At 36.0% G+C, this 26,564-nt stretch overlaps 1 protein-coding gene across 1 annotated transcript in view; it reads left to right on the forward strand.

Annotated features, from left to right (window-relative positions):
* The first annotated feature begins 206 nt into the window (after positions 1 to 206).
* LOC148955567 (homeobox protein DBX1-like) overlaps positions 207 to 26,564 on the forward strand; it is a 50,358-nt gene continuing 24,000 nt past the window's right edge. The window contains exons 1-3 of the mRNA XM_089102834.1: positions 207 to 489; positions 2,118 to 2,237; positions 8,365 to 8,600. Of these exons, the coding sequence (XP_088958960.1) occupies positions 207 to 489; positions 2,118 to 2,237; positions 8,365 to 8,600 (639 nt within the window). The remainder of the gene's footprint in view (positions 490 to 2,117; positions 2,238 to 8,364; positions 8,601 to 26,564) is intronic.

The following is a 26,564-nucleotide window of genomic DNA, read 5'->3' on the forward strand; positions in this document are numbered from 1 at the left end:
GAAACACCCTGTAGAAGGGCTTTGCTCTGACTACTTTTATTAAACATTTCCACTCCCAGTAGAAATGAGGCTCTTAACTTTCCAGTGGAACAGTTTAGGAAACGACTATCTTTCCTCTAATTGGCTAACCAATAACCAATAACAGGCAAGGAAATATTCCTGGATTTTCTTCGGCTAAAATGATCTAGTTACTAGTAATCAGGAAAATGCTTCCGGCAAGTGAGTATCTCTGGCCGTTTTATCGCCCGTCATGTGTAGAAAGCTTGAGTGACCTTAAGTACACTAATGACTTAAAAGAATCAGACCGTGATTCAGTTTTCAAAAGACGTGCAGAATCTCGTAACTCAGCAAGTTCAGAAGAATGTGGAAATGCGTGCCGACCTAAGTTGAAATTTGGTGTTGCAGCTATATTGGGACTTGATACAAAGAATGAAGAAAAACAAGAAAATAAAGACTGGTTAAGTTTAATCCATAACCAAAGTAGGCAAGGTAAGTTTTTTTAATATAAAAGTTCTTTACTAGCCCATTAAAGTTCTCTACTATCCCATAAGAAACTTATTAAGTCTTTAATTTAAATTCAGTGAGTTAGGTTCTTTTCCAAAAATTTTTATACTGATTTTATTAGCTGATTTAAGTTTTTTTAGGAAACTAATTTAGGAGCTGCTCAATTCTCTCCAGCTTTTTCTCTAGTCATTTTTTAATTCAGTAAAAAAACATTACAAGAAAGCTTCTTTACTATTTCTAGTTCTCAGAAAAAAAACTCTTGGATTGCCTATTATGGACCTTAAATCCTGCGTCATGCAATTAGCTTATTCTTGTGAAGTAATGCGCCGAATATATCCCGTCCTCCGGTCGGGGAAATACTTTGTACGTGCCAGCGTCACATAATGGTGGCATGTGTTAAAGAAACAGTTAGGAATGGGAACAAGCAGAATTGGGTCTTTACTCTGGCTCAAGATGTCAAAACTTAATTTTAATTCTTTCGAATTAAAAATTTTGATAATTTTCACGTAGTTTTACTGTTATCATAAAATGTGTTTTTTGGTAATTTTTCCGAACTTACTCAATACCCCCAACCCCCAATATACAAAAAACATAGCCAAGGGCTATGTAGCTGAAGTGGTGGTGTAGCTCATTTCACATTTGAAATAGGGTCGAGATTTCCACACAAGCCAATGGTAGTAATCACTAATTGGAATTCAATTTTCTTGATTTGGAAGTTTTTGTTTTAAGATTTACGTGTACTGTTTAATCCCTGTTTGCGTGAACTGTTCAGTTCAATTGCAGGAATAAAATTTTTATGAAATTTCGGGTTTTGAGCAAAGTGGGTATTTAAAGTCATTTTTTCAAACTCCAGTGAATGGTGGAGGCCAAGAAAATCTTGGTAAAATTATTTCAAAGGTGGCATCAAAAAAGGATTTATCTACAAACGTGGAAGGTTACAACTCCGTTGTGGCTGTAATCTCTAGTCAAGAGGTTTCAGTCAGAAAATATAACTTGTATGTACAGAGAAGAAGGTATTTATAATGAATAGATGTTAAAATTACGCACAAATGAACATTAATATACAAAGATAAAACTTAGAAGAGATGAGTTAGCTTATGCCAATCAATAAATTGAGATAATTAGACTTTACTGATGTAGCGCATGATTAGCCTCAAATTATTATTTATAATAAGGGGGCTGTGATATAATTGACTTTATGCCTGACCTATGTAGGGAAGGTAGCATTAAAAAGAATGAGAAAAGATCCATTAGATGAACCTTGATCACTTTCTAACTTATTATTAGAAACAAAAAGTTGAATATAAACCCTTTCGCACTAGATATGATAATTTTTTTTGTCTGGGGAGTGTTTCCTGCGTTAACATTGCAGTATTGCAGGCTCTTTTAATTTAATTTGCTTCGTTTGTTTTTACTGTTTATCGTACACCAATTTTTTGTCCCCCCCCCTGTCTTTATTTTAAGTCGGTAATAATCAATTACCTTATTACAGTTAAGCCGAATGTAAAGAATCTTTGGAATGGCTCGTTTTTTTAATCGTTACTATTTATATTTGATTCGCATTTTAAAAAATAATTCAGCTTGTTTTTATGATGGTCTTTATTCCCTTGCAGGCGTTGATCCCTTGCTCCCGCTTGTCCTGCATCATTCTTCTCAATATTTCGACCCTTTTCTTAGATCCTTCTACGCATCTGTGACGCAAAAATTTGACCAGGAACGGATTTTAATGCAAGGTATAAATTACAGAAATAGGGTTTTTAGACATACTCGTATATGTACCACACCAGGTTATTTCTAAGATTGCCACCGGAAATCCTTTCTTGTATCCCAAGACGAGTCGTCAAGCGGAGGGCAGATATTTGCTCCATCCCTACCAGGTTTAAAAGAATACTGTGTTTTGGTATTTTCATTGAATAATATATTTTCTGGTGTCTTCATTGAAAAAAATCGATAAAACAACAGATTCGCCCCTACCCCTCCCCTCCTTAGATTTTGAAAAATAAATTTCGCTCTCCCCCTACAATTTAGTGAATTGACGCCCCTGTCCCAGGAGTACATTTATGTGTACCGTTCACCATGTTATTTTTGAACTCAGAAGGGTATCTGTAAAGGCTCATTCATGATAGGATTTAGCTAACTCTAAAATCTAGCTAATGCCAAGCCCATTCATGACAGGATTCAGATAAATCCCAGAGCTAGCGATAGTCGACACCCAAGTTCAATTTATTTGAACATCTTTGGCGCCTAGCTAGCGCTAGCCAATCAGAGAGCTTCATTCTTGATCATTAGCTGCATAGAAAAAACTGTATATGATTATTTTTTTCTATTTTAACTAATCTAAACTAGAGAGTCGGGTAAATTTTATTATGAATGAGCCTTGTGTCAGCTTAAATCTCAACTCCAGCTAAATACCATTGTGAACAACGTTTAATAAAGGCAGGTATATTATCAAATGCGAAAAATATTCCTAACGCTATTTAATGGTTTACAACCCTCTGTCCGTACACTTTCTTATTTTTCTCAGGCCTTAATATCTTTACAGGCCGTAATTTAGGCTTTGAATACACAGTTCTGGAAATTTCAATTACTTATCTCAACTACTTACAGAGACAGTGAGAAGCCCCTCATCTAGAATTTTGTCAATATTCTGATGTCGAACTTTCAAATACAAAACGCTGCGAGATGTCAGTACGGTTGCGAAACGGAGCTCAATCATAATAATAAGTCATTGCTTTGAAAATTGCCACAATAATTGTGACGTTTATAAGCTAGTTTGGACATTCTCTCGTTTACCACATTTTGGACAAACAAAATTGCTCTCTGACCCTTTAATTAATGCTTCTTCGCTTAGAATTAGACCATAATGTTATTCTTGTAAAAAAAAAAGTTTTCCCTTTTCTCTGCTTCACTTTTTCCCTCTCACTATCGTCGATTACTTTTTAATATTTGTACCCTTTGCTCAGTTCGAGAATGTTTTCTTTTGTTTATTCATTTTTGGTTGAGAGTGCTTTTATTTCTAAAGCTCTCGGCTAAATAATTAGCTTTCTATCAGGAATGAAACTAGCTTCTGCGTTGTGCAAACCATGGAAATAAAAGTCAATTTACGTGATCTTTTGCTCACTACACTTAGTGGAAACCAACTGTACGTTTGTGCTGTCTAACTACTAACTACTAGTAAGTTAATGCTGGTTAATCAGGGTTGCCATCACGGTCAGTTCCTAAGTTGCTACAATATCCCAAATTGAATGCTACACAGCAATTATCGGGACTGCAGTCAAAAAAATTGTTGTTCGTGTCGCGGCTTGTGCCGTAACACGCGCAAAGTCCGTTTAAGAGTACTTAGATTAGTATTTAGGTAAATGTTTTAATTTTCTTTAATGTAGAGGAATAAAAATGCTTTCATAAAAAATGTAGCTGGTCAGAGCGCTGAATGGGAAAATGTCCGCGCACACGCATATCCCGTATTTAAATGTGTTTAGATTATTGTCATCCATAGAGATGTTCCCACATATATTTTGACGTAAGAGACATCTTTTAATTTCACTTTGTGGGTCTATATTTTCAATTTGGTCATATAAGAGAAAAAGTGCTACACTCAATGTAGCATGTATTACATTGCTACACATGATGAAATAGGACTAAAATAGCATTTGCCTGCTACAGGAGGCAATCCTGGTGTTAATACCTTCTCACTAAAGTTGGGCTTTTGGTACCCGGGTCCTTTGGATCTAAGCTCCGATTACCAGTAGCTTGCTGATTTCAGGCCCTAAAGGCATACAAAGTCGGGATAGCAGCTTACTTATTTCATTACCCTTTGAAAACCAATTAATATATAAAATAAATAATAATCTCCCTGGGTACTTGTTAATTAGTCAGAACACACTCAAGATCTGAGAAAACCGATTTCTTATCCACTAAGATAAGTGACGGGTGACAGAATGCATTGGATATATATAATTTGGGCTATATATTTGCACATTATGGAGGGGAGGTGGGGTAAAGTATAGCGGGTCTGGATATAAAGTGTGTTATCTGCAATTATTCTGCATATTATGAAGTAAGAATTGTTTTCTAACTTCACTCTGTACAAATATTTTACCCCCGCCCCCACACCCAATGGGCAAATATATAGCCCACATTATATAAGTCTAATGCATTCTGTCACCCAAGTATGAAAACGGTATGAAACCGGTTTTTACAGATCAACAGATCGAAATTCTTGACTATGTTCTGAATAATCAACAAATACCTTTGGCTATATTTAAGGTAGAGTAACCAATAATATTTTGTAGCGAAAAAAAAAACTGTTTAATTCTTGAGAAATTGTATTTTCTTTTCATGGGTGTTGAAGGTACGTCAATGAAGATTTATCCCCTATTGGCTTCTATTTATGCTATGAACTTCTGTTTTCTTAGCGTAACCATCTTAGCAAGGGACCTTACAGGTATCCTGCATAAATGCACGCACTATTATGTCAACTGCATTACTTTCTGATTGTTCTGACCACCGGAATCAGATATCAGCACCCCTATTTACAGAAATCATTAAATTTCTTGGGTACCAAAATGAGCAGAATATTGTCCCGACTTTAGACCTGAAGAATTCCAAGCTGGTACCAGAGAACCGACTTTCGTTTTCAGCGTCGTTAAGGGTAAAATAGGTGTTTCGTCACTTGTAATTTGATCCTAATCCAATTGTTTTTAACGATTTTTTTTTCTTCTTGGTTCTTTTTCAATCATTTCTTATTCCCAATCTGTATTTGTCAGTACAGAAGCCTATTTGCTTGTCTAACTATCAAAAACATTTGTCGTTGACGGGGTTTAGAAACAGTCACCTAATTGCGTTATGGTCTGAAAGACATAATCACAGTTCATATAATTATCCAGTAAGCTTATCGCAGATCATTTCTGGTCTTCGTTCTCGGTGCGAACAAAAAGCTCCTCCCACTTCTTCGTGCAGTTATTAATAGCGGGTTTCCACTTGTTTCCGATTGTTTCGCGTAAAGTGCGTTATTCGTAATAGCGGGTTTCCACTTGTTTCCGATTGTTTTGCGTCTGGCTTGTCTACCCGTGAAAAGATCTGACGCCGCTTATGTTTCTACGTTCTCTGGAGCACTCGCACCCCGGTCCGGGTTTTTATAATGGGTGAGATAGGGAATGATCATACTGGATAATTATATGAACTGTGGACATAATGTATGCATATATTTCTATGTAGTGGCGCCAACTCGCGAAAATGTAGGGGATAGGACAAGGGTTTTCAATTCTTCAAAATTTAGAGGAGGGGGAACGGCTTTTTTGGTTCTCCTCGATTTTTTAATGATGATATAAAAAGGTGTAGCTTTCACAACCTGCGCCCCCCATGACTGGCGTCACCGCTACAACTTAGGTCGAATGCTTCACTACCTGTTCTTCTGTGCTTTCTATAGAGGAACAGCTTTCAAGTTTGGGAGCTCTGCTCCCTTTGTTGCCCTAAAAAAATATCATTTGGATCCCTTAGGAGTTTATATAGATGCTCTAAATCTCTAGGGGATCTAAGAAGTAGCCCTTCTTCCTAGAGATATACGGATAGACTGGCACAGAGACGTTCAACTTTATTATATAGATCCTCTCTGCTAAACAATTAGCTTTCTAACAGAATTGAAAGCAGCTTCCGTTTTGCATAAACTATACAAATGAAAAGTCATAAAAGCAATACGGGCCATCTCTCGTTGGCCACAGTTAGCACAAACAAATGCTCTTTAATTGCCCGATGATTCGCATTTCATCCTTAGAAAAGGAAGATATTTGAGTAGAAAAATATACAATTCAGCTTTCAAAGAATAAACAATCACGCGAATTTCCTATCCAGTCCTCAAGGGAATAGAGTATAAAGTCTGATATATGTATTTCATCAACTTGGTTAAAACCAGATGGAGGCAAATTAAAGGCAGCTATTTAAAATGAAGATAATTTGGAACGCGCTTTTGTTTATTGCTTTTGTCCTTAACTACTCCTTGCGTTATTCTGGTGTGGTAATTACTGTCAATGGTGTTGATGAGTGTTTTAAACGTGCTAAACCAATGCCTATCAGACTCTGTGACGTAGCCAGGTTCTGTAGCTTCCATTCAAATGATAATAGTTCAAAGCCATCATTTTTCTTTCTTCTCCTTTTACCATTTCTCAGTCCATACACAAACAGAGTGTGCACTGACTTCAAGCCATCTGGTGAATATTTCGGAACGCCACGTTTGCCACACAGTTCCGCCACGCGTGGCACGCGCCACCTGGTGTTCATGATTTCTGAGATAGAGCGACCCTCGATACAAACAATAAAGAACGTAATGTAATGAGGAAATGTTGAGATAATGAGTTGCAGAAGAAGACTAATTGAAGATTCCTTTTATACATTTAATAGCCGTATCAGCGAAATAAAAAAGGTGGAGCAAAGATATATTTTAGTTTACACTGAAGACAAAGAAACTAAAAATAGAACCACCAATAAAAGCGATATAGTTTAATTACTCTGAACAAGCTCAGTTAAGACTAATAAAAACGGAAACTCATACAAACCAAATCATACCAAAAACAAGTTTTGACCGCAATTATTGCTTTTTCGGCAGCTAGCCTTGTAATTTTCTGTATTGTTCGTTTTTTTAGTTTCTCTGTTCTTTATTGTAACTTGGTTTTTATCTGTGTTCTACTTGTTTATTTCGCTGAGGACGGCTATTATATGTATAGCGGAAATATTCAATTGATCTTCTTCTGCAACTCATAGTTTTTAAAATGTTCTCACTGCGTCATCTTCTTTATTGTTTGAATGACGGGAAGACAGTTGGATCTTCTTCGTCGTTCAAGTTTGTAGAGGAATTCTGACGGACAAAACACAGACAGATTGCACATTTCTAAATAAAATTGATATTTATTCAGTTCCCTTTTTCATTTTTTATAAGTAAGAACAACTTTTGATTAAAAAAAACAGTCTCAAAAATGTGTATCTTCAGGCCCTAATATAGCCTACTTGACTTTGACTTACTTGACTTATGTCTCCTGCCGGGCCCTGCTCGGGCGTAGAGAGGGGCGTGTGTTTCCTTCATCTACTTCGGTCCAGCGCGATTGTTTTTGTTTCGCTCAGTCTGTTGTTTGCGATCGACGGGAACTCTCATAGGTTGTAGGACCATCGCTTCTTTGGTCAGCCGCGGGGTCGCTTCCAGCTGGCTTTGGTAAAGTCAAAGACGTAGATCGTGTTTGCGGTTAAATGTGGAGGTATTCGCAGCAGGTGTTCAAACCATTATGCTTGAGATACTTTTTTGTTTGATGTGAAAGGTGGGCACAATAATGATCTTTTGAAACAGATTATTATTGGTTTTGGAAGACAACCCAGTCAATATGCAACTACATTAAAAAATGCAGCCATCCAGTGCAAATCAGGTTTAAATTAAACCAAACTAAGATATAAAAAAGACCTCTCTAAATAGTTCTTTTAAAAGTGTGGTTTGTACATGGTAATTACATCGGCTGTTTACTTGTCGGATCTTGCAATCTGAAGCAACTATGAATAATTTCAACATAACAACCAGTAAGAAGGGCCAACACCAACCAAACAATAACAATATTTTTCTATGCTGTAACAAACATACGGCGGTTTAAATAACAGTCTATTTCTTAAAAATCACCTTCAAATGTATATAGCCAGAAATAGCCCAATTTGATGATGAATAAGCGGCGGTGGCAACTATGCTGGCAAACCTACTCACTATTTGATGATGAATTGTTTGTCTAAACGTTGAAACTACCGAATGGTACAATTTTCTTCTTCAATTATGAAGACGCTATAAGTCATTGCCTGTACATAATATATACTAAGAGATCTTCGTTACAGGGGAAAAGCTGGAGGGGTTTACCCATCCAGCCCTAGGGACGTCACTTCTTGCGTCTGCCAGTCAGTCCTTCATTTTATCCACTCGTTCATCACGTCCACGACGAGGCATGATGAGACGTGCTGTTTTTTCAGAGCTTCAGCGAAGAGGTCTTGAACGTCGATTTCAAATACAAAAATATATTTCTAAGCCAGACAGAAAGAGACTAGCAGAGAAACTCGGACTAAAAGATTCACAGGTAGGATAAGATACCTATAGTTTATTGTTAAAGGATAATAAATGGGAGATAAATAAATATATGTAGTCTATGACGATTTATTGGGAGAAAAAATCTTAATAAAATGCTTTTGTGAAAGTAGTCTCACGAATTAGGGATTGTGAGTCAGACACTTGCACATTTATTTGTTGGGGAGGGGGGACTTTAGTGGCATTATTCAGAACATTAAAAAAAAGCAAATTATATGAAAATTACATGAAAATGTAAGACTAGTAAAAAGTATGGAATTTTTTTATCTAGGGGACTACGATGGGCACTTTACTCGGGTTCCTATAATGACAGGAAGATGACTTTTTAAAGTGTGTTGATTTGCATAAATAATGTATCAGACTAAGAATTTAATCCACTACTCTTGGGGTGATTATAGGTCTTAACTATAGGTCTTACCTATACGGTAGTCCATTAAATACATCTTAACCTAGAATTGGCTCATTCACCCCATTTTCCAGCAGATTATTTGGTTTTCAAGACGCTTGTAGTTTTACTGTGTTGCAATAATATTGAAGGCTGTATCAAGGGGGGGGGGTTGACCCTGCCTTCCTGAAATTTTGGCGTGATTCGTAAAAACGTAACAAAAATGCCTATAAACAATTTTTCATGTGTTTTTTAAAATGTTTCATAAGCCCCCTCCCAAAAAAATTCCCCCACGAAGAGAAATCCTGGATACGGCCTTCATAATAGTATATTATTTTACATATTATATTAGATTAAAAAATAATGAGATTTGTTTTCCCGCTGAGTATTGACATGGAAGACACGACTCTCATATTACATATTACAACTATTTTGCCATGTTTTATAGCCTCAAATTTCAATTTTTGTCCCCCAAAAAAAGTCACATTTTTGCGCTTAAGTTTTGTGTCAGCCTTTTTCATGTACAATGTATGTTATTCAACCTGTCAGATTTGAGGATCAACTTTTTTCTGTCTCATATAGGGTCGTATCTAAGGGGGTGGAAACGCTGTCTTTATCTCGTCTGTAACGAGTAATAATACACCTGGAAAACATTGTTTCAGTAAAATAAATGATAATTTAGGTTAAAGTGCATGCTTTATCAGGCACACACGCGTGGGAGACCCGGGCATGTACTCCTCCAAGGTGCTCTTATAATTTATTTTCATATTTTCATGTTTTGGATATTTTCCTTAATTAATTAAAAAGACTTTTTCCGCAAAATAAGTTTTTCAAAGAAAAGTAAAGAACTCAATTAAACAAAAAATAAGCAAAAATAAAATCAAAAAATCTACCAAGCATGAAACTACCACAAATCAGCATCGATAAATAAATGAAAGCCAAAAACGAGCAGAAATTAAAATAAATAACAGAGTCAAAGTCAAAACGAGCAGAAATTCATATGAGTAGGGTTCTAAACCCCAAGCTTTCTAAAAGCCAGAATATAATTTGTATTTTACGGAAAAAAAATTAAATGAATTTAATGAAAAAAATGTGCATTGTCAATTTAATATACATATGCTGATATTTCATCCTTAAAATCTTGATTAATTTTTATTTCTTAAAGTTATAAAAGTGAAAATATTTAAAATAATTTTTTCTGTAAAGTACGAATTATATTCCGGGTTTTAGAAAGCATGGGTTTTAGAACCCTACTCATTTCTTTAACTCTCAACTACGTTGAAAAAAAATGGCTATCTGAAAATTTTTATTGGATGTGTTTGAGGAAATGGTGGGCGGGAGAGGGGGGTTAGTTTCCCTCCAATCACTTTCTCCTATTAAAAAGGGCACAAGCCACTCCAATTTCCAATCGAATGAGCCCTTTTCAAAGTTTCTACGGCAGCTTCTTCGATACGAAGTTTCCTGGTCTATACCAAAAAATAAATAATACATTTTGCCAATATTATTTTTTACTTAGGCAGCGCTATTGCACTGCCTATGATTCTCTTACTTTTACTCTCCCCCTACCAAGAAATCTAACCAATAGAAATAAAATTGTGTCACCTTTATTCCATGCCTCCGCTGTCCCATTTCTTTGAAATGGCATTCTTGATAAACTTTTTCTTCTCATTTTATAGGTTTCCTGCTCCTTATAAATTCATTCAATAAATAAAATCATCAAGTTATATCTGTCAAAGACACTGGCACCATATGGAATTAGGGAATAAAAGACGTCAGCCATGTGTGTAATCGTTTTGCGCAAATATCCGTGAAATTCATTCATAAACAGAATCTGATTTAGGCAGTTATATCAATTAACCATCTTGTGGCGATTGATATTAAGCTGTTAATGAGGGGAGAATTTATTGTTTCCAAGAGAGAAACTGTTGACGAGGAATGAAATTGATAAATTTGCTGGAGAACACAGTTTCTGTGTTTTAAGCTTCTTCATAGCCTTGCATTGTATAACTATTTATTTTTTAAAAGCAGAGTATTATTGAAAAATTCGTATTAGAAAATGTCAGTCAATTGGGCATACAAAGAAAATTCTTAGTGTATACGCTTTTGGAACCAGGATTGTTTTCAATTCTGGTCGCAGGATTGTTTTCACAAATGAAGACTAATGATTGGCTAGAAGTTGAGGACAATTACCCATTATGTCTACTTAGATAGATATGGTTGTGTCCAAAACCAAATCGCATATCACTTGCCAAATAATTTGGGACAAAGACAGTTGGCTTTTCATTTGCCCACTGACTGTAATTTGATATCGTCATTTATTGACTCAATATTTTATCAACTATTTTTGGGGTCCCTCTGCCCCCCCCCATTTTCTCTCTCTCATACTGATATATACTATAGTATAAGCTGGTTCATAAATCATGGTTGCAGCGGCAGCTGCAACCTAGTAAAGAGCGAACCACAGCCCAAAGTAATCAAAAGTTGAATAACGTGTTTTCAAATAAACAGTCTAGTGATAAAAAATTGCCATCAAACAGTTCGTGGTAACGAACTGTAAGTAAGGAGCGACCCGGCTCAATGGTAACCGAAACTCTAAAAAACGGGATTTTGATACCAATAGATACATCAAAAGAATCAGATTTTAATTCTGATTTCAAATATATAAGTTTCATCAAGCTTAATCTTACCCATCAAAAGTTATGCGCCTGAGAAAATTCGGCTTATTTTCGAAAAAAAGGGGAAAGAATCCCTAAACGTTATAGAACCTTAATGAAATTCACATCATTAAATTCAGCGTTTCAGAGAACTCTACTGTAGAGGTTTCAAGCTCCTATCTACAAAAATGTGGAATTTTACATTTGTTACCAGAAGAAAGATCACAGATGCGTGTTTATTTGTTTGTTTGTTTGTTTGTTTTTTTGTTGTTTTTTTTCCCCAGGGGTGATCGTATCGCTTCAGTGATTCTAGAATATCATGGGAGAACTCATTGGAACGCAAATTAAAAGTTCTAGTGTCCTTTTTAAGTGACCAAAAAAAATTAAGGGCGACTAGGCCCCCTCCAACGCTCATTTTGTCCACAAAGTCACCCGATCAAAATTTTGAGATAACCATTTTGTTCAGCATGGTCGAAAATATGATAAAAATGTCTTTTAGGATGACTTGATCCCCCAAAGTCCCCTGGGGGAGGGCTGAAAGTTATGAACTTTACTCAATGTTAACATATAGTATTGGTTATTGGGAAGTATACAGACTTTTTCAGAGGAGATTTTTTCTGGTAGGTGGGGGAAGGAGAGGGTCGGGGGCTATATGGAAGGATCTTTCCATGAAGGAAGTTTTCATGGGGGAAAGGACATTGCTATGAAGGGGGCGCCGGATTTCCCAGCATTATTAAAGAAAAAGATCAGGAATTAAATAAAAAAGAACAAGTTTTTCAACTGATCAACTGATTGTGATTAAGAGGTCATTTTTAAAGAACTGGAAAAAAAAAAATTTGAACTATAGTTTAAAGAGCAGGGTATTGACTAGGGGTCGAACCCCCTAATATACATGTTAAAAATTTATGAATATAGAAGTTCGTTACGTAAGTTAATTCTAAGTTACGTATATTTATTACTAATAAAAACGTTCGTAAATAAAATTAAACAAGTTTCGAGAAAGCCATTTAACCAAATATAATATGCAAATTTTGTTTTAATTATTCATGTACGGTGAGCCAAAATCAAAACCTGCATTAATTCAAAAACGTTCAAAAATTAAATAAAAAAACAAGTTTTTTAACTGAAAGTAAGGAACGACGTTAAAACTTAAAACGAACAGAAATTATTCCGTATATGAAGGGGCTGTCCCTCCTCAACGCCTCGCTCTTTACGCTAAAGTTTGACTTTCTCACAACTCTATTTTTTTTAACAATAAAAAAACTTTAGCGTAAAGAGCGAGGCGTTGAGGAGGGGACAGTCCCCTTCATATACGGAATAATTTCTGTTCGTTTTAAGTTTTAACGTCGTTCCTTACTTTCAGTTAAAAAAACTTGTTTTTTTTATTTAATCTTACACTAAATCAGGAATGATAACTATTGTTTCGGTTAATCTTAGAAGAAAAAGTTTATTGCGAAAAGAAATTTATGGTGATTTCGAAAAAGAGCCTGAAATCCCTTGAAAATGGCGTCAGATCGGGATAAAAAGTCCACCATTGGAATCAGTATGGTCCAAAACCTTTGGTAGGATAATTACAGTCCCTCACCTTGAACACCAAGGAAAATGACTTTTTTGAATGGGTAGCACTGATCTGTCTCCCTTTTTTTTTTCTTCTTTTTTTCTAGCAGGGCTAGGGGGGTGGTCAGAGCATCATAGAGAGATGCGTAATAGCTCATTTGAAAGAAAATTTAATTTTTAAGTGTCCTTTATAAGTGACCAAAAAGATTAGGGGGCAACTAGCCCCCCCCCTCCCTACAGGCCCCTTCCCCCTAAGGTCAATTTCGAGATAGTCATTTTTTTGAAGATAGTTCAAAGGTCCAATATATATGGTTTTGATGGTGATATGACCCTCCATAGTCCCTGGGGAAGGGCTGTTTGTGGTATCGGGTGTATCGATATCACGTGTATCGGTATCGGGCGTATTGGTACCGCATGTAGCGTATCGGGAGCATCGGTATCGATATCCATTACTGTTTTTTTTTTTTTATCATTTTCTATGCTCATTTTTTAAAGCATGTCCCGGCAAGGTATCATGGTTGCAGCGGTAGCTGCAACCTAGTAAAGAGTGAACCACAGCCCATAGTAACCAAAAGTTAAAAAACGCGATTTGAAAAAAAACTGCCTCGTGAAAAAAATTCCCATCTGACACTGACTCAGGATAGTTAATTATTATTTCAGTTCGTCTTAAAAGTAAAAGTTTATTGCAAAAGGAAATTTATGGTGATTTCAAAAAAAGCCTAAAACGCCTCGAAAATGGCGTCAAATCAAAATGAAAAGTATACAATTGGAATCAACATGGTCGAAAACCTTGTACAGGGAAGTTACAGTCCCCCTCCTTGAAAAACAAGGAAAATCACTTTTTTGAATCGGTAGCACTGATCTTTTTTTCAAAACGAGCAGAAACTAACATTAGTAGGGCTCATAACCCCCATGCCTTCTCCAGACCAGAACATAATTTGCGCTTTACTAAAAACAAAATATGTTTAAATGTTTTCACTTTTTTACTTAAATAAGCTAAAAACTTTTTTTACTCACTTTTTTTTACCCATTTTTTATTTTAAGGCATAAATAACAGTATAGATATATTGAACTGACAATCCACGGTCATTTTTCTTTTCTTAGCAAAGCCTAAGTTACATTCTGGTCTTGAGAAGGCATGGGGGTTGTCAGCTTTAGTAATGTTAATTTGTGCTCCTTTTTTATTTGACTCGGCTATTTATTATAATTTCTGTTCGTTTTGAGTTTCATTTAGTTTTTGATTGTGATTTGTGGCAGTTTTACGCTTGGAACATTATTTGACTTTATTTCTGCCCATTTTTGGCTTAATAGAGCTCTTTACTTTTCTTTGAAAACTTATTCTGTGGAAAGTTTTTTTTTTAATTAATACAAATATATGACACCTTTATTCAGCCAGGGGGGCTGGTACCCCCGTTGCCCCCCTTATGGGTGCCCGTATCCAGGCCCCCTTGATAAGCTATGCCATTGCATTCCCGCAATTAACCATGCATTAAATTGCATTATCTGAGGCGGGCTCCTGTTAGGATAGTGCTTGACTTCAAATTAGATTATCTTGCGTTGGATTCCTGCTTGGATTTTTTTTTGTTTTTTTTCAATCATGGTTTGTCCCTTCTTATGATTACTTTTCAGATAATCCCCTATTTTTGCAAATATGATGCACTCATTTTTTAAAGCATATCCCGGGAAGGCTCATTTTAAACCTATTATTCATATCTACGTGCTTTGTATCAATTTTTTCATCCAAAAGTGCCATATAGCACTAAAAATGGCACTTTTGGTACTACTTCTTATTTGAAAGCACTGCAATAATTATGGTCCAAAGCCCCTAACTGGAGGTGTATTATACCCCTCACATTTACTCCCCCTCCAGACCCTCTTAGACAGTTTTATAAATCGCCTACTCATCTTAAAAGTAAAAGATAATTGCGAAAAAAATTTATAAAACTAAAATCTTTTCAACTGAAAATCTACCAAAAATTAAGATTGAATGATCAACAGTTTTGAACTGAACCTTTAAACTTCACTCTGCGATGAAGCCTGTGTGCTAGTTCTAACGGCGATAATTGAGGGGAAAGGCCGTTCTTGCCCCCTTAGTTTTTTTGCTCCTGCGTAGGTTTTAAAAAACATCTTTTTTTGGTCATTTCATTGAAAAAAAAAACTTTTTTCATTAAAAAAAAAATGGGGAAAACAGCCGATAGTATCTTTTGTGGGAACTTACTACGAACTCAAATCTGTAAGAAGCTATTAGACATAAATGTCAGCCATTAAATGGTCCATTAAAAAGTTCTCTTTTGTTACAGCAGCATTCCAGTTATTTCTCGTTAATAGGTGATTTATAAAGCCTGTCGTCTTTATTGCTTTTCAGGCGAAATTGATCGAGCTATAACATTTTTTCGTTTATTGAAGAACAAACGTTCCTGAAAAACATGTATTGTTTTGTGAAGTATGGATGATGAACTTCATGTTATAGATTGAAAGTTCTTCGTAGCTGTTAAGGTTGTTTGCAGTATTTTCTATAGTCGTCTTATCTCCCCTAGATCGGTGATAATTACAAACTACATTAAAAATAAGTTTTCAACTGAAACTAAGGAATGCCATTAACACTTAACACGAACATACATTGTTCCGTATAAATAAAAAAGATCATAGCAGCGTTATTTCTACATTAAATTTTTATTAAAAAAACGAACAAAGATTAATTTAAAAAAACAAAGTTTTTCCGAGGGAAGTAAAGAGCGAAGTTAAACCTTAAAACGAACACAAATTATTACTTCACAGCCTATCTAACACAGCATATATCAATAAAACTAGCACAAATAAACCAACTATTTATGTTTCCCATACTTTTAGGATTATACAAATCTATAGCGCTTTACTGAAAACACAAAAGTCAAGTATAAAAAACAGGATTATTGATTTAAGAGTCAAAAGTGAGTATGTAGCCTGACAGCACTAAACGAATCGATAAGGCATTTCATAGTCTTACACCAGTTGTGGCATCAGTAACTTTCAGCATACAATTAAAATTATCTTAAAAACATAAGCGTAAAATTAAATAGTTTTTCTAATAACCGCAAAGTCATTGAACGGCATACAGACATATTGGATTGATTTATGTATTGATTGATTTGGATTGATCATTTTGGTCTCGCCTGCTATAATACCAATAAAGGGTAATATACATATGGGTAATATACAATATAAATTGTAAGAAATATGCTTTAGTATTACTTGAAATAAAGATCAAATAAGACATACTATGAACTCTGGAAATCCGATTATTTCTCTCTATACAACAGTGAATTTCAAGCCATGATACAAATTCTAAAGCTAGTATGTAGTCCTAATACTATCAAGATTGTTTTATTTCGAACTTGTCTACAAACTAATCATGAAATGTCCTTTTCATAACCGAAACGAGAGCCAGACAATGAACTGAGCCATTATGCAGAAGTGATACCGAATTAAACGTAAAAAATAAAGCAAAATCCTAAAATGGATTGTTGCTTTATCTTAAAAGGGATTGATCCTAAAAGGTATTGATAATATTTTTATTCTATAAAAAGTGTCCTTAATTGGTTTGCTTTTACTGTACCGAAACTCCTATATTATTTTATGTTTTCAGTAAAGCGCTAGTTTTGTATAATCCTAAAAGCATACGGAAACATAATTAGTTGGTTTATTTGTACTAGTTTTATTAATATATGTTAGATAGGCTGTGAAGTAATAATTTTCTTCGTTTTAAGTTTTAACTTCACTCTTTACTTGCCTCGGAAAAACTTTGTTTTTTTAAATTAATCTTGGTTCGTTTTAGATTAAAATTTAATGTAGAAACAATGTTGTCATCATTTTTATTTATACGGAATAATGTATGTTCGTTTTAAGTTTTAATAGCACTCCTTAGTTTCAGTTGATATGATTCAAGGGCTGGTAAAGCATATTGTTTTGCGGGTGTATCCTAGGATTGGCCGCAGTAAAGGGGTACGAACAAGAACAATAGTATTAACTGATCCCATTTGAGGATTCTGTCCAAGTGCCTAAGTAAATACTGCGTATTAGTCACATAATGGCACTCAATGGGGGATCCCTTGCCCCCTAAGGAGCGGAAGGTTTTGGAAGACTAAAAATATGCAAAAAGGCCAAAAATATTTCAAAGTTTGGACAAAACTTCCAACCGAGGAGCACCAATTGAAAGATGCTGAGGGAGAATTTCCCCCCTCCCCCCTAAATTTTTGCTCCCCACTATTTTAAAAAAGATCGTTTTTTATATTTTCCTAGGATAAAATGAAAAAATGCCCCCCTTCCTGGATTTCGAAAACTATATTTTTTTCCCCTCCTATTTTTCTGTGAATTGGTGTCACTGATCCAACACCACTGTAAAAGATTGTATGGCCCACCCCTCCTTGGAAAGCTTTTTGGGCGCTCTTGCGGTTGCGTATTGGCAAAAGTCCAAAATGACCAATCAATTTGACACTATACCTTCTCCCTTCACCAGCATCTCTGCTGAACTTGCGTCGATGAAAATAATTATATATGAGGTACACCAAAAACTTAGTAGCCTATTTAGGAATTTTGCCTATTTAAATTTGCAATGTCTGCATTTGAATAAAAACAATTTAGAACCATTTTCAAGTTCTTACACCTGTAAAACCTTGGAAATGCAATATTCTCAGGTATTTACGGTAACGTGAAACTAACTTTAATTAGGACAAAGAGAAATTAATTGAAAAAATCTTGCAAGTTCAAACTTTACACAGATTAAAATTTAACTTAGAAGAACCAACCTGGGTGGAATTTAACGTTTCTTTCTTTTCTTTCTTTTTTTTGTGAATTTTTGTGAAGTTATCTTTCTTTTTAATGAATTAAAACTTCACAAAGGAGACAGGAGAACTCTATTATAACAGACAGGATTTAGATGGCTTCTGACATACGTTTGAGGAATAATGTGATAGGTTTATATAAATGTGTCACAAACGTAAACCAATGAAGTTAAAGCCAGTGTTTTTACTGCAAACCTGATGAAAGTGATCAGTCTGTTTCAAATAGGATGTATTGTCAAAATAATAAAAAATATCACGACTGAGAGACCAACAGGGGCAGATCCAGGGGGTGGATTTTGGGACTAGTGCACCCTCCAGAAGATCGATAGTTGAACTAATTACAGGGTTGAATTGGCAAAAATTATCAATGGGGTAGCTGAAGTTTAGTTGGTGCTATGAGGGGGTATATCAATGGGGCTATAAGCCCACTTGTTTCATTCCAACCATAAAGATTGAGAATCTTTGCATGACTTCGATTTCAAGAAGTGTAACATGTCCAAATTCACCAATGCATCTACGAAGAATAGGCTATTTGCATAAATTCTCGACCCTCAGCTCTGGAGCTGCACTTAATACATCCCCTTGTGACCATCATTGTTTGGTCCTTTCACTTGTCCAATGTATAAAAAAGGCTTTGATCTGACACCGTATGGAGCCGGGGGGAGCCCAGGGACATATGGGGTGGTAAAGGGTGCGGAATAGGTACCCTTTCAATCAGTTTGGGACCTTCAAAAGGATACTAGAACTCAAAACTGTTGATAGAATCAATATTTCGATTGAAGTAAACAAATTTATATTTCTGCTGAGAAGGTAGAAAAAAATTGAAAAGAATGTTCAGAAGGATAAGAAATATCACTATTGAGAGACCAACATGGGCAGATCCAGAGCGTTGTTTTAGGGAATAGTGCACCCTCCAGAAAATCTTAAGTTTTCATTCTTAATAGACTAATTTTTTTGAAAATTCGTGTGTAAGTGAAATAATCTTTTTGTTCTTGTAGCTCACCAACTCTAAGGGTAAAAATAATATTGGATAAATTTTATCTTTTTTTCATCTGGAGATGCCACTATACTTTGCAGCTAGGGTTTCAGATTTCTCTGTAAGTTGAGAACTTTTAAAATGGAAAACACAGTCGAAAACGTTCATTGAATTCCTAAGAGTACTCTATATTTGACTATATTTTCTATTCTAAAATAAATCAAAATTCTTAAAACCAGAAACACTAATTTAGAATCACAGCACCTCTTTTGCAATCATAATAGGTATTATACTATATTTATCTATATTTACTATTCAGGAATTTCTCAAAATCTCAAACCTATATCCCTGCATAAAATTTTAATCCTATGTAAAACTTGCCAGTATTACTTCCGTTTCCTTTCGGAAGTAATACTAGCATAATACTGGCAATCTTAGCCCTATTGGTCTATTGGTCTTTAGAGAGCAGCAGGGGCGCCAATTGGGGGGTGGCTTTCTCCTTCATCCCAAGATTTAAAATTTTCTTTTTAGGAGTTTTTACTGAAAAATAGAAATAACAAAGAAAATCCTAGGTTTTTAAAAATACTTTTTTATATTTATTTTTCAAATGGATAAGATCTTCACCCTTCCTCCGCAAATTTTATGAATTAAAGCTTATGGGTTGGGTCGTTTTTTAAGGGTGCAACTATTTTGGAGTTTACCTCCAAAATTTGGAACTTGCTGCAAAATACGTATATTTTTAAGGCCAGATATTAAATTTTTCGACGACAGGGTCTTTCAAATAAAGATGGGGGGGGGCTATTATTCCTGAATACCGTTCATTTTAGGAAATAAATGAGCTAATTGTTTGGGTTCTGATGGAGTGGTGGCTCTCCCCATCATGCGATGGGGAAAAAAACAGTATTTTTTTTTTTGACGAGAAAATGCGTAGGCTATTGTGGGTACTCAGGGGCTGATTAGCACCCCTTTTTTGTGGAAACGGTAGTTTCCAATGGAAAAGGAAGTTTCTAAATATCGAGTCAATCTTTGTTTAAAATAACTTTAGTATAGAAAGCAGGGTTTTAATGGAAGCAGCAGCCTTTTCAATATTTACGAGAATACTATTGTATTTTTTAAGGTAAATACACCCCAAAAGAGTCCTTATTTTTTATCCATTGCAATCCAGAAGTCAAACTTTAGTGCAAAGAGCGATGGCTAGAGGTTGGTGCGTCCCACCGTATCTAAGCTTCGTTCTGACTATGGTGTTTAAAACTAACAGAAACTAAAATAAGAAACGTTCTTTCAAATGAAAATAAAGAGCGTTATAAAATTTAAAATGAACAGAAACTGTACATTATATGATTTAGACTTCAACCGCTTCATCCCCACACACTTTGCCCCATTTTCTTTTTTTTTACCTCAGTACTTCAAAAATGAATCATCCAATTGTTAGATCATTCACAATGTTGGTTTAGTGTTGAGTTTAGCATTCTATAGTAGCTTAAACTTTTTGTCACAAAAATTGGAAAATTAGTGGGCTCATTTTTATTTGATTTAGACAATAAATTTTTTGCTGAAACGTTTTGAAATGCAATCGTTTAATAATACGTTTGTCATTGTCAAAGGGCTATATTTGTTGCATTCCAAAATCCTACAAAGAAATCATTAATCAAACTTTAGCGTAAAGAGCAGGGGATTGAGCAGGTAGCAGCCCCTCTCCCATATATAGGACAATTAATTTTTTATTTAAGTTTTAGCATCAATTTTCACTTAACATCACTATTTACTTCCATACCACTCTTATTTCATTTAATAAACAAGAATGTCAATGTTTTGTTTGAAATGCCAAAAACAAAGATTAAAGAAGCTCTCAGTGTTCCGAAATTGCCTTCCTTCTCCAACATCGATAATTTTGTTACCATATGGCTTTTGATTCTCATCTTTCATCTTTCTCCCTAGTAAAAATAAAAGATTCATCATATAAGTAAATTTTAATATAAAATTGTAATAAAATTGGTTTACTTATTAGGTCACATTATCCAAACCTGTCATAAAATCTATTCTAGCCTAGTATGACTGTCTTTTGCAGCTGTGACCTCGTTTCCCATTCTATGACTTTCTCGACTGCTCTTATATTGAATTCTGTATTCAAAGGAATCAAAAGACTAAAAACTAGAAATTGTTTATTACTTTCTGGGCTTGGCATCTTTGACGAGATTAATCGAGAAAGAACATAGATCTATTGGAAGAAATTTGTCCCTTCCTATCAAAACTAAGTAGAGACACATTATTTTTGCCGGAACTGGTACTAGACCTAACGGGACATGGGATAACATTTTGGCAAAATGCCCACATAATGAATGGCTCTTAATTTTAACCACTTCCCTCCCAAGCTTAATCAATCGGTTTGCTTGGATTTTCAAAAGGACGTTTGAAAAGCTTATTGCGAAACTAAATCCAGTGATGAATACGTCATTTTCCCACATCTTGTGTTTGGGGAAATGGTGGGCGTGGGAGGGAGTTTAGTTGCCGTCCAATTACTTTCGAATAATAAAAAGTGAACTAGCTCTTTCACTTTCCAATTGAATGAGCCCTTTCCGAAGTTCCTACGACAATTGCTTCGATATGAAGGGCCCTGGTAAAAAAAAAAAAAAAAAAAAATAATAATACATTGTGCCAAAATCATCCAATCAAAATTTTGAGATAGCGATTTTCTTCAGCGTAGTTAAAAGATCCGTAAATTATGTCTTTTTGGATGACAACACTCCCCTCCCACCCCCACTGCCCTTAGGGCAAGGTTTGTAAGTTATGCCCTGGCGGCATATAAGGTTTGTATAGAAAGGGGGGTCGTATAAACATCGGAAGGGGCTCATTGGATTAGTAATCAGAAGTTTTAGCATCATTTTTAAGGTTCAAAGTAATTGGAGGGCGGATACCCCCACCCCCACACCTCGTATTTTCCTGAAATGTATCTGAGGGAAATTTTGAGATGGCCATTAGTTGTCGTAGAAACTTCAAAAAAGGCTCATTCGATTAGGAATTGAAAGGGCCTTTTTTAATAGTCAAAAATGATTAGAGGGCAACAACCCCCCCCCCCCCCGCACCCATAAATTCCCAAAACATATCTAATCAGAATTTTGAGATAGCCATATAAGCGTAATTGAAAGGTCTGGAAATTATGTCTTCTTTGAGGATGACAACCCCCCCTCACTCACAGCCCTCAGTGCAAGGGTTGTAAGTTTTGCCCTGAGAGAAAATAAGGTTCTTATGGAAAGGGTTGTCGTATAAACTTCGGATGGGGTTCATTGGATTGGAAATCAGATGTTCTAGTGCCCTTTTTAAGAGTCAAAGTGATCGGTGGCACTCGCTTTCCGCCCCACGTCGTGTTTTCCGCAAATGCATCCGATAAAATTTTTGAGATAGCTAATTGTTCAAAAATAGTCCAAAGATCATATAATAAGGCCTTTGAAGTGGACAAAATCACTCAAAGTCTGGGGGTAAGGGTTGTAAGTTATGCCCCAGGGGTATATAAGGTTTTTATGTAAGGGGTGGTTGTGTGAACTTTAGAAGAGGCTTATTTGATTTGAAATGTATAGTTCAAGTTCATTTTTAAGAGTCAATCAAACATGATGTAGGGCAAGTCCCCCTCCCTAACATCCTCTTTTCCCAAAAGACATTCAATTGAAATTGTGAGATAGCCATTTTGTTACCAATAGTCCAAAAATCACATAACAATGGCTTTAGGGTGGACACAATCTCTCAGAGTCATTGGCAAGGGTTGTAAGTTATGCCCGGGGCATATAAAGTTTTTTTATGGAACGGGTATTCGTATAAACTTTGGATCGGATGGAGTTCATTTGATTGGAAGTTGGAAGTATTAGTACCCTTTTTAAGAGTCAAAAGCGAACGGAGGGTAATCAGCCCCCCCCCCCTTAAGCCTATCATTCCCCAAAACACATCCGATCGAAATCTTAAGAGATCAATCTTGTTCAGCCTTGTTAAAAGGTCCAGTAATTGCGTCTTTGGGGATGTCAACCTCCCCACAATCCTCAGGAAAAGGGGCTGTAAGTCAGGCAATTCGCTCATTGTTTCCACCTAGTATATGCTATTGAGACAGGTATGCATGTTTGAACTCTACTGTGCAAGAAGACGAAGGGTATTCAGGTGAGACTTTCAGACAATGTTGAGGGGAGTGCTGAATTAAATCAAAACACGCTATGTGTATACAAATTGTCAAAAGGGTGCAACACGGGAATAACTGAGTATATTAATTTGAAAAATTCAGGATATAATAAGGGAGATGATCAAAAAGGCACTATTTGTATGCTACAAATAGTACTACAGCTACCACAACTACTACTACCACACTACTTGCTTTACAGTATCAAGGGGAAAATTGAACTAAATCCAGAGACACTATGTGCATACACATTGTCAAAATAGCGTATCTCAAGAATTGATTTGGGTATTAAGTTGGAACTTTCAGAGAATTCTTACAGGGGAAGATCATCTCACCAAAAGAGAATATGTGCACACTACTGCTAATACTACTGTTACTGCTATATTTACTACTACTACTGCTACTGCTTAAACTGTTTCTATTACAACTACATGTAGGGCTAAGGGCATTGAGATGAAAATTTCAAGAAGTATAAAACAAACAAGTTATCAAAAGGACATATCAGCTATGTCATAGCGATGGCTATTTGCATTAAGCTGAAACTTCCAGGACTTGATGAGAGGGATGTTCTACTGGGTTCTAGGCGTTTATTCCCCCCCCCCGAAATTACCCCCCCTCCGGAAAAATACCTGGGAAATACCCCCGGAAAATACCCCCCGCCAGAAAATACCCCCGGAGAATAGCCCCCGCGGAAAATATCCCCCTGTGGAAAATAACCCCCGCAGAAAATACCCCCCATCCAGAAAATACCCCCCGCGGAAAACATCCCGCCGGTAAATATCCCCCCCGGAAAACACCCCCCGTGGAAAATAAGGCTTTCCAAATTTGAGAATTTTATTTGAGTTTTGTTTTTTAATTTCCGTAGGGGGAAGGAGTTTTGTTACTTGTGTATTATGGGCAACTCATTCAAGCTTACGCTGTGTAGAACTCAAGAACAAAACCGGTTTCCTCGTTAGTTTTTTTTCAGCGTACTGCGAGACAAGACAAAGACAAGTGACAGAATATATGGGAAATATATAATTTGGGCTATATATTTGCACATAGGAGGGGGGGAGATAAAGTATTTGGACAATTTGAAGTCAGAAAACAATTATTTCTAGGTATATAGCCACTAAAAAGTTACAGAAGAATAGCGAGGCATCTGGAAATTTTGTCAACTAAAAAAAAAAAAAAAAGAAAAAAAAAAAAAAAAAAAAAAAAAAAAGCTCAGTATAAAGTAAATGTAATGTTTCATTTAAGTGTTTTTTCCAAGTTTTAATTTTTTTTTTTTTAATGACCGTTTTTCCACGTGGCCGTCTTTTAATTTAGTTTACATTTCCCCTTAATACTGTAAATCGAGTAGTGTGGCAGTAGTAGTGATGGTAGTTGTAGTAATATTGATAGCATGCAAATATTGTCTTTGCGATCATCTCCCTTACTGTTTCCTGAATTTTCCAAATTAATATACTCAGTTATTCCTGCGTTGTACCCTTTTGACAATCCGTATACACATAATTTGTTTCGATTTAGTTCAACGCTCCCCTCAACATTCTCTGAAAGGCTCATCCCAATGCTCTTCGTCTTCTTGGAGAGTAAAGTTCAAACATGCATATGTTTCTCAATAACATGTATTATTTCTAAACAATGAACGAATTGCCTAACTTACAGCCCTTGTCCTGAGGACTGTTGGGAGGTTGACATCCCCAATACTGGACCTTTCAATAATGCTGAACGAAATAGTTCTCTTAAAATTTAGATCGGATATGTTTTGGGGGATGATAGGCTTGGGGGGGGGTCTGACGGCCATCCATTCATTTTTGACTCTTAAAAATGGCATTAAAACTTCGACTTCCAATCGAATGAGGTCCATCCGATCCAAGTTTATGTAACTACCCATTCAATACAAACTTTATATGCCCTGGGCATACCTTACAACCCTTTCCCATGGGCTCTGGGGGATTGTGTCCACCCTAAAGATATTGTCATATGATTTTTGGACTATTGGTAAAAAAAATGGCTATCTCACAATTTCAATTGAATGTGTTTTGGGAAAAGAGGATGTCAGTGAGGGGGACTAGTTGCTCTCCATCATGTTTGACTTTTAAAAGGGAACTAGAACTATATATTTCATATCAAATCAACTTCTTCTGAAGTTCACACGACCACCCTTTCATAAAAACTTTACACGCCCCTGGGGCATAACTTACTACACTTATCTCCAGACCCTAGGGGATTCTGTCCACCCTAAAGGCCTTATTATATGATCTTTGGAATATTTTTGAACAAATGGCCATTTAAAATTTCTATTGGATGCATTTGTGGAAAATAAGTCATCGGGGGGGGGGGTGCTGCCCCCGATCACTTTGACTCTTAAAAAGGGGGCTAAAACATCTGATTTCCAATCAAATTATCCCCCTCTGGAGTTTAAACGACAACTCTTTCCGTAAGAACCTTATATCCACTCCGGGTATGAGGGCTCTGAGGGGGGTGGATGGGTGTGTCATCCTCAAAGACATAATTTCCAGACCTTTCACTACGCTGAACAAAATGGCTATCTCTAAAATTTTGATTAGATGTGTTTTGGGAATTTATGGGTTGGGGGGGGGGGCTTGTTGCTCTTCATTTAATTTTGACTTTAAAAAATGCCCTTTCAATTTCCACTCGAATGAGCCTTTTCTGAAGTTTCTAAACAACAAATGACCATCTCAAAATATCTATCAGATGTATTTTTGAAAATATGAGCTTTGGGGGGGACCTATCCGCCCTCCGATCACTTTGAATCGTAAAAAGGGTACTAAAACTTATGATTACCAATCCAGTGAGCCCCTCCGAAGTTTGTAAGACCACCCTTTCTATAAAAAAAAACCTTATATGCCCCCAGGGTATAACTTAAAAACCTTGCCCCGAGGGTGGCGGGGGGGGGGGTGTCATCCTCAAAAATATAATTTCTTGACCTTTTAACTACACCGAACAAAATGGCTATCTCAAAATTTGATTGGATGTGTTTTGAGAAATGGTGGGTGTGGTAGGGGTGTTAGTTACCCTCCAGTCACTTTCGACTATCATAAAAGGCATTAGCCCTTTCAATTTCCAATCGAATGAGCTCTTTTTGAAGTTTCTACGACCACTTGAAGTACGGCAACCACGATTATCTAATATTACATCAAACTTAAGGAGAGTTCAAACAATTATGTCGTATATTCAAATATAGTTCTTGACTGGGTGAATAAAAAAAAGTATATCCTTACGCAGTAGGGCTTGTAGTTAGTTCATTATAATGTTATTGGCCAATCATAAAACCGTGCTTGGCGTCTTTACGCAAAGTATACTATTAGATAGACCCCCAATCTGACCTATGTACCTCTGTTGGCTATTTTACATTGTATGGCCAAAAATAGACCAACTCTTCTACGGGGACAGGACATA

Source organism: Artemia sp. Qi Xiang Cuo, chromosome 2 (assembly GCF_049724085.1).
Source record: "Artemia sp. Qi Xiang Cuo chromosome 2, ASM4972408v1, whole genome shotgun sequence".
Classification (NCBI taxonomy): domain Eukaryota; kingdom Metazoa; phylum Arthropoda; class Branchiopoda; order Anostraca; family Artemiidae; genus Artemia; species Artemia sp. Qi Xiang Cuo.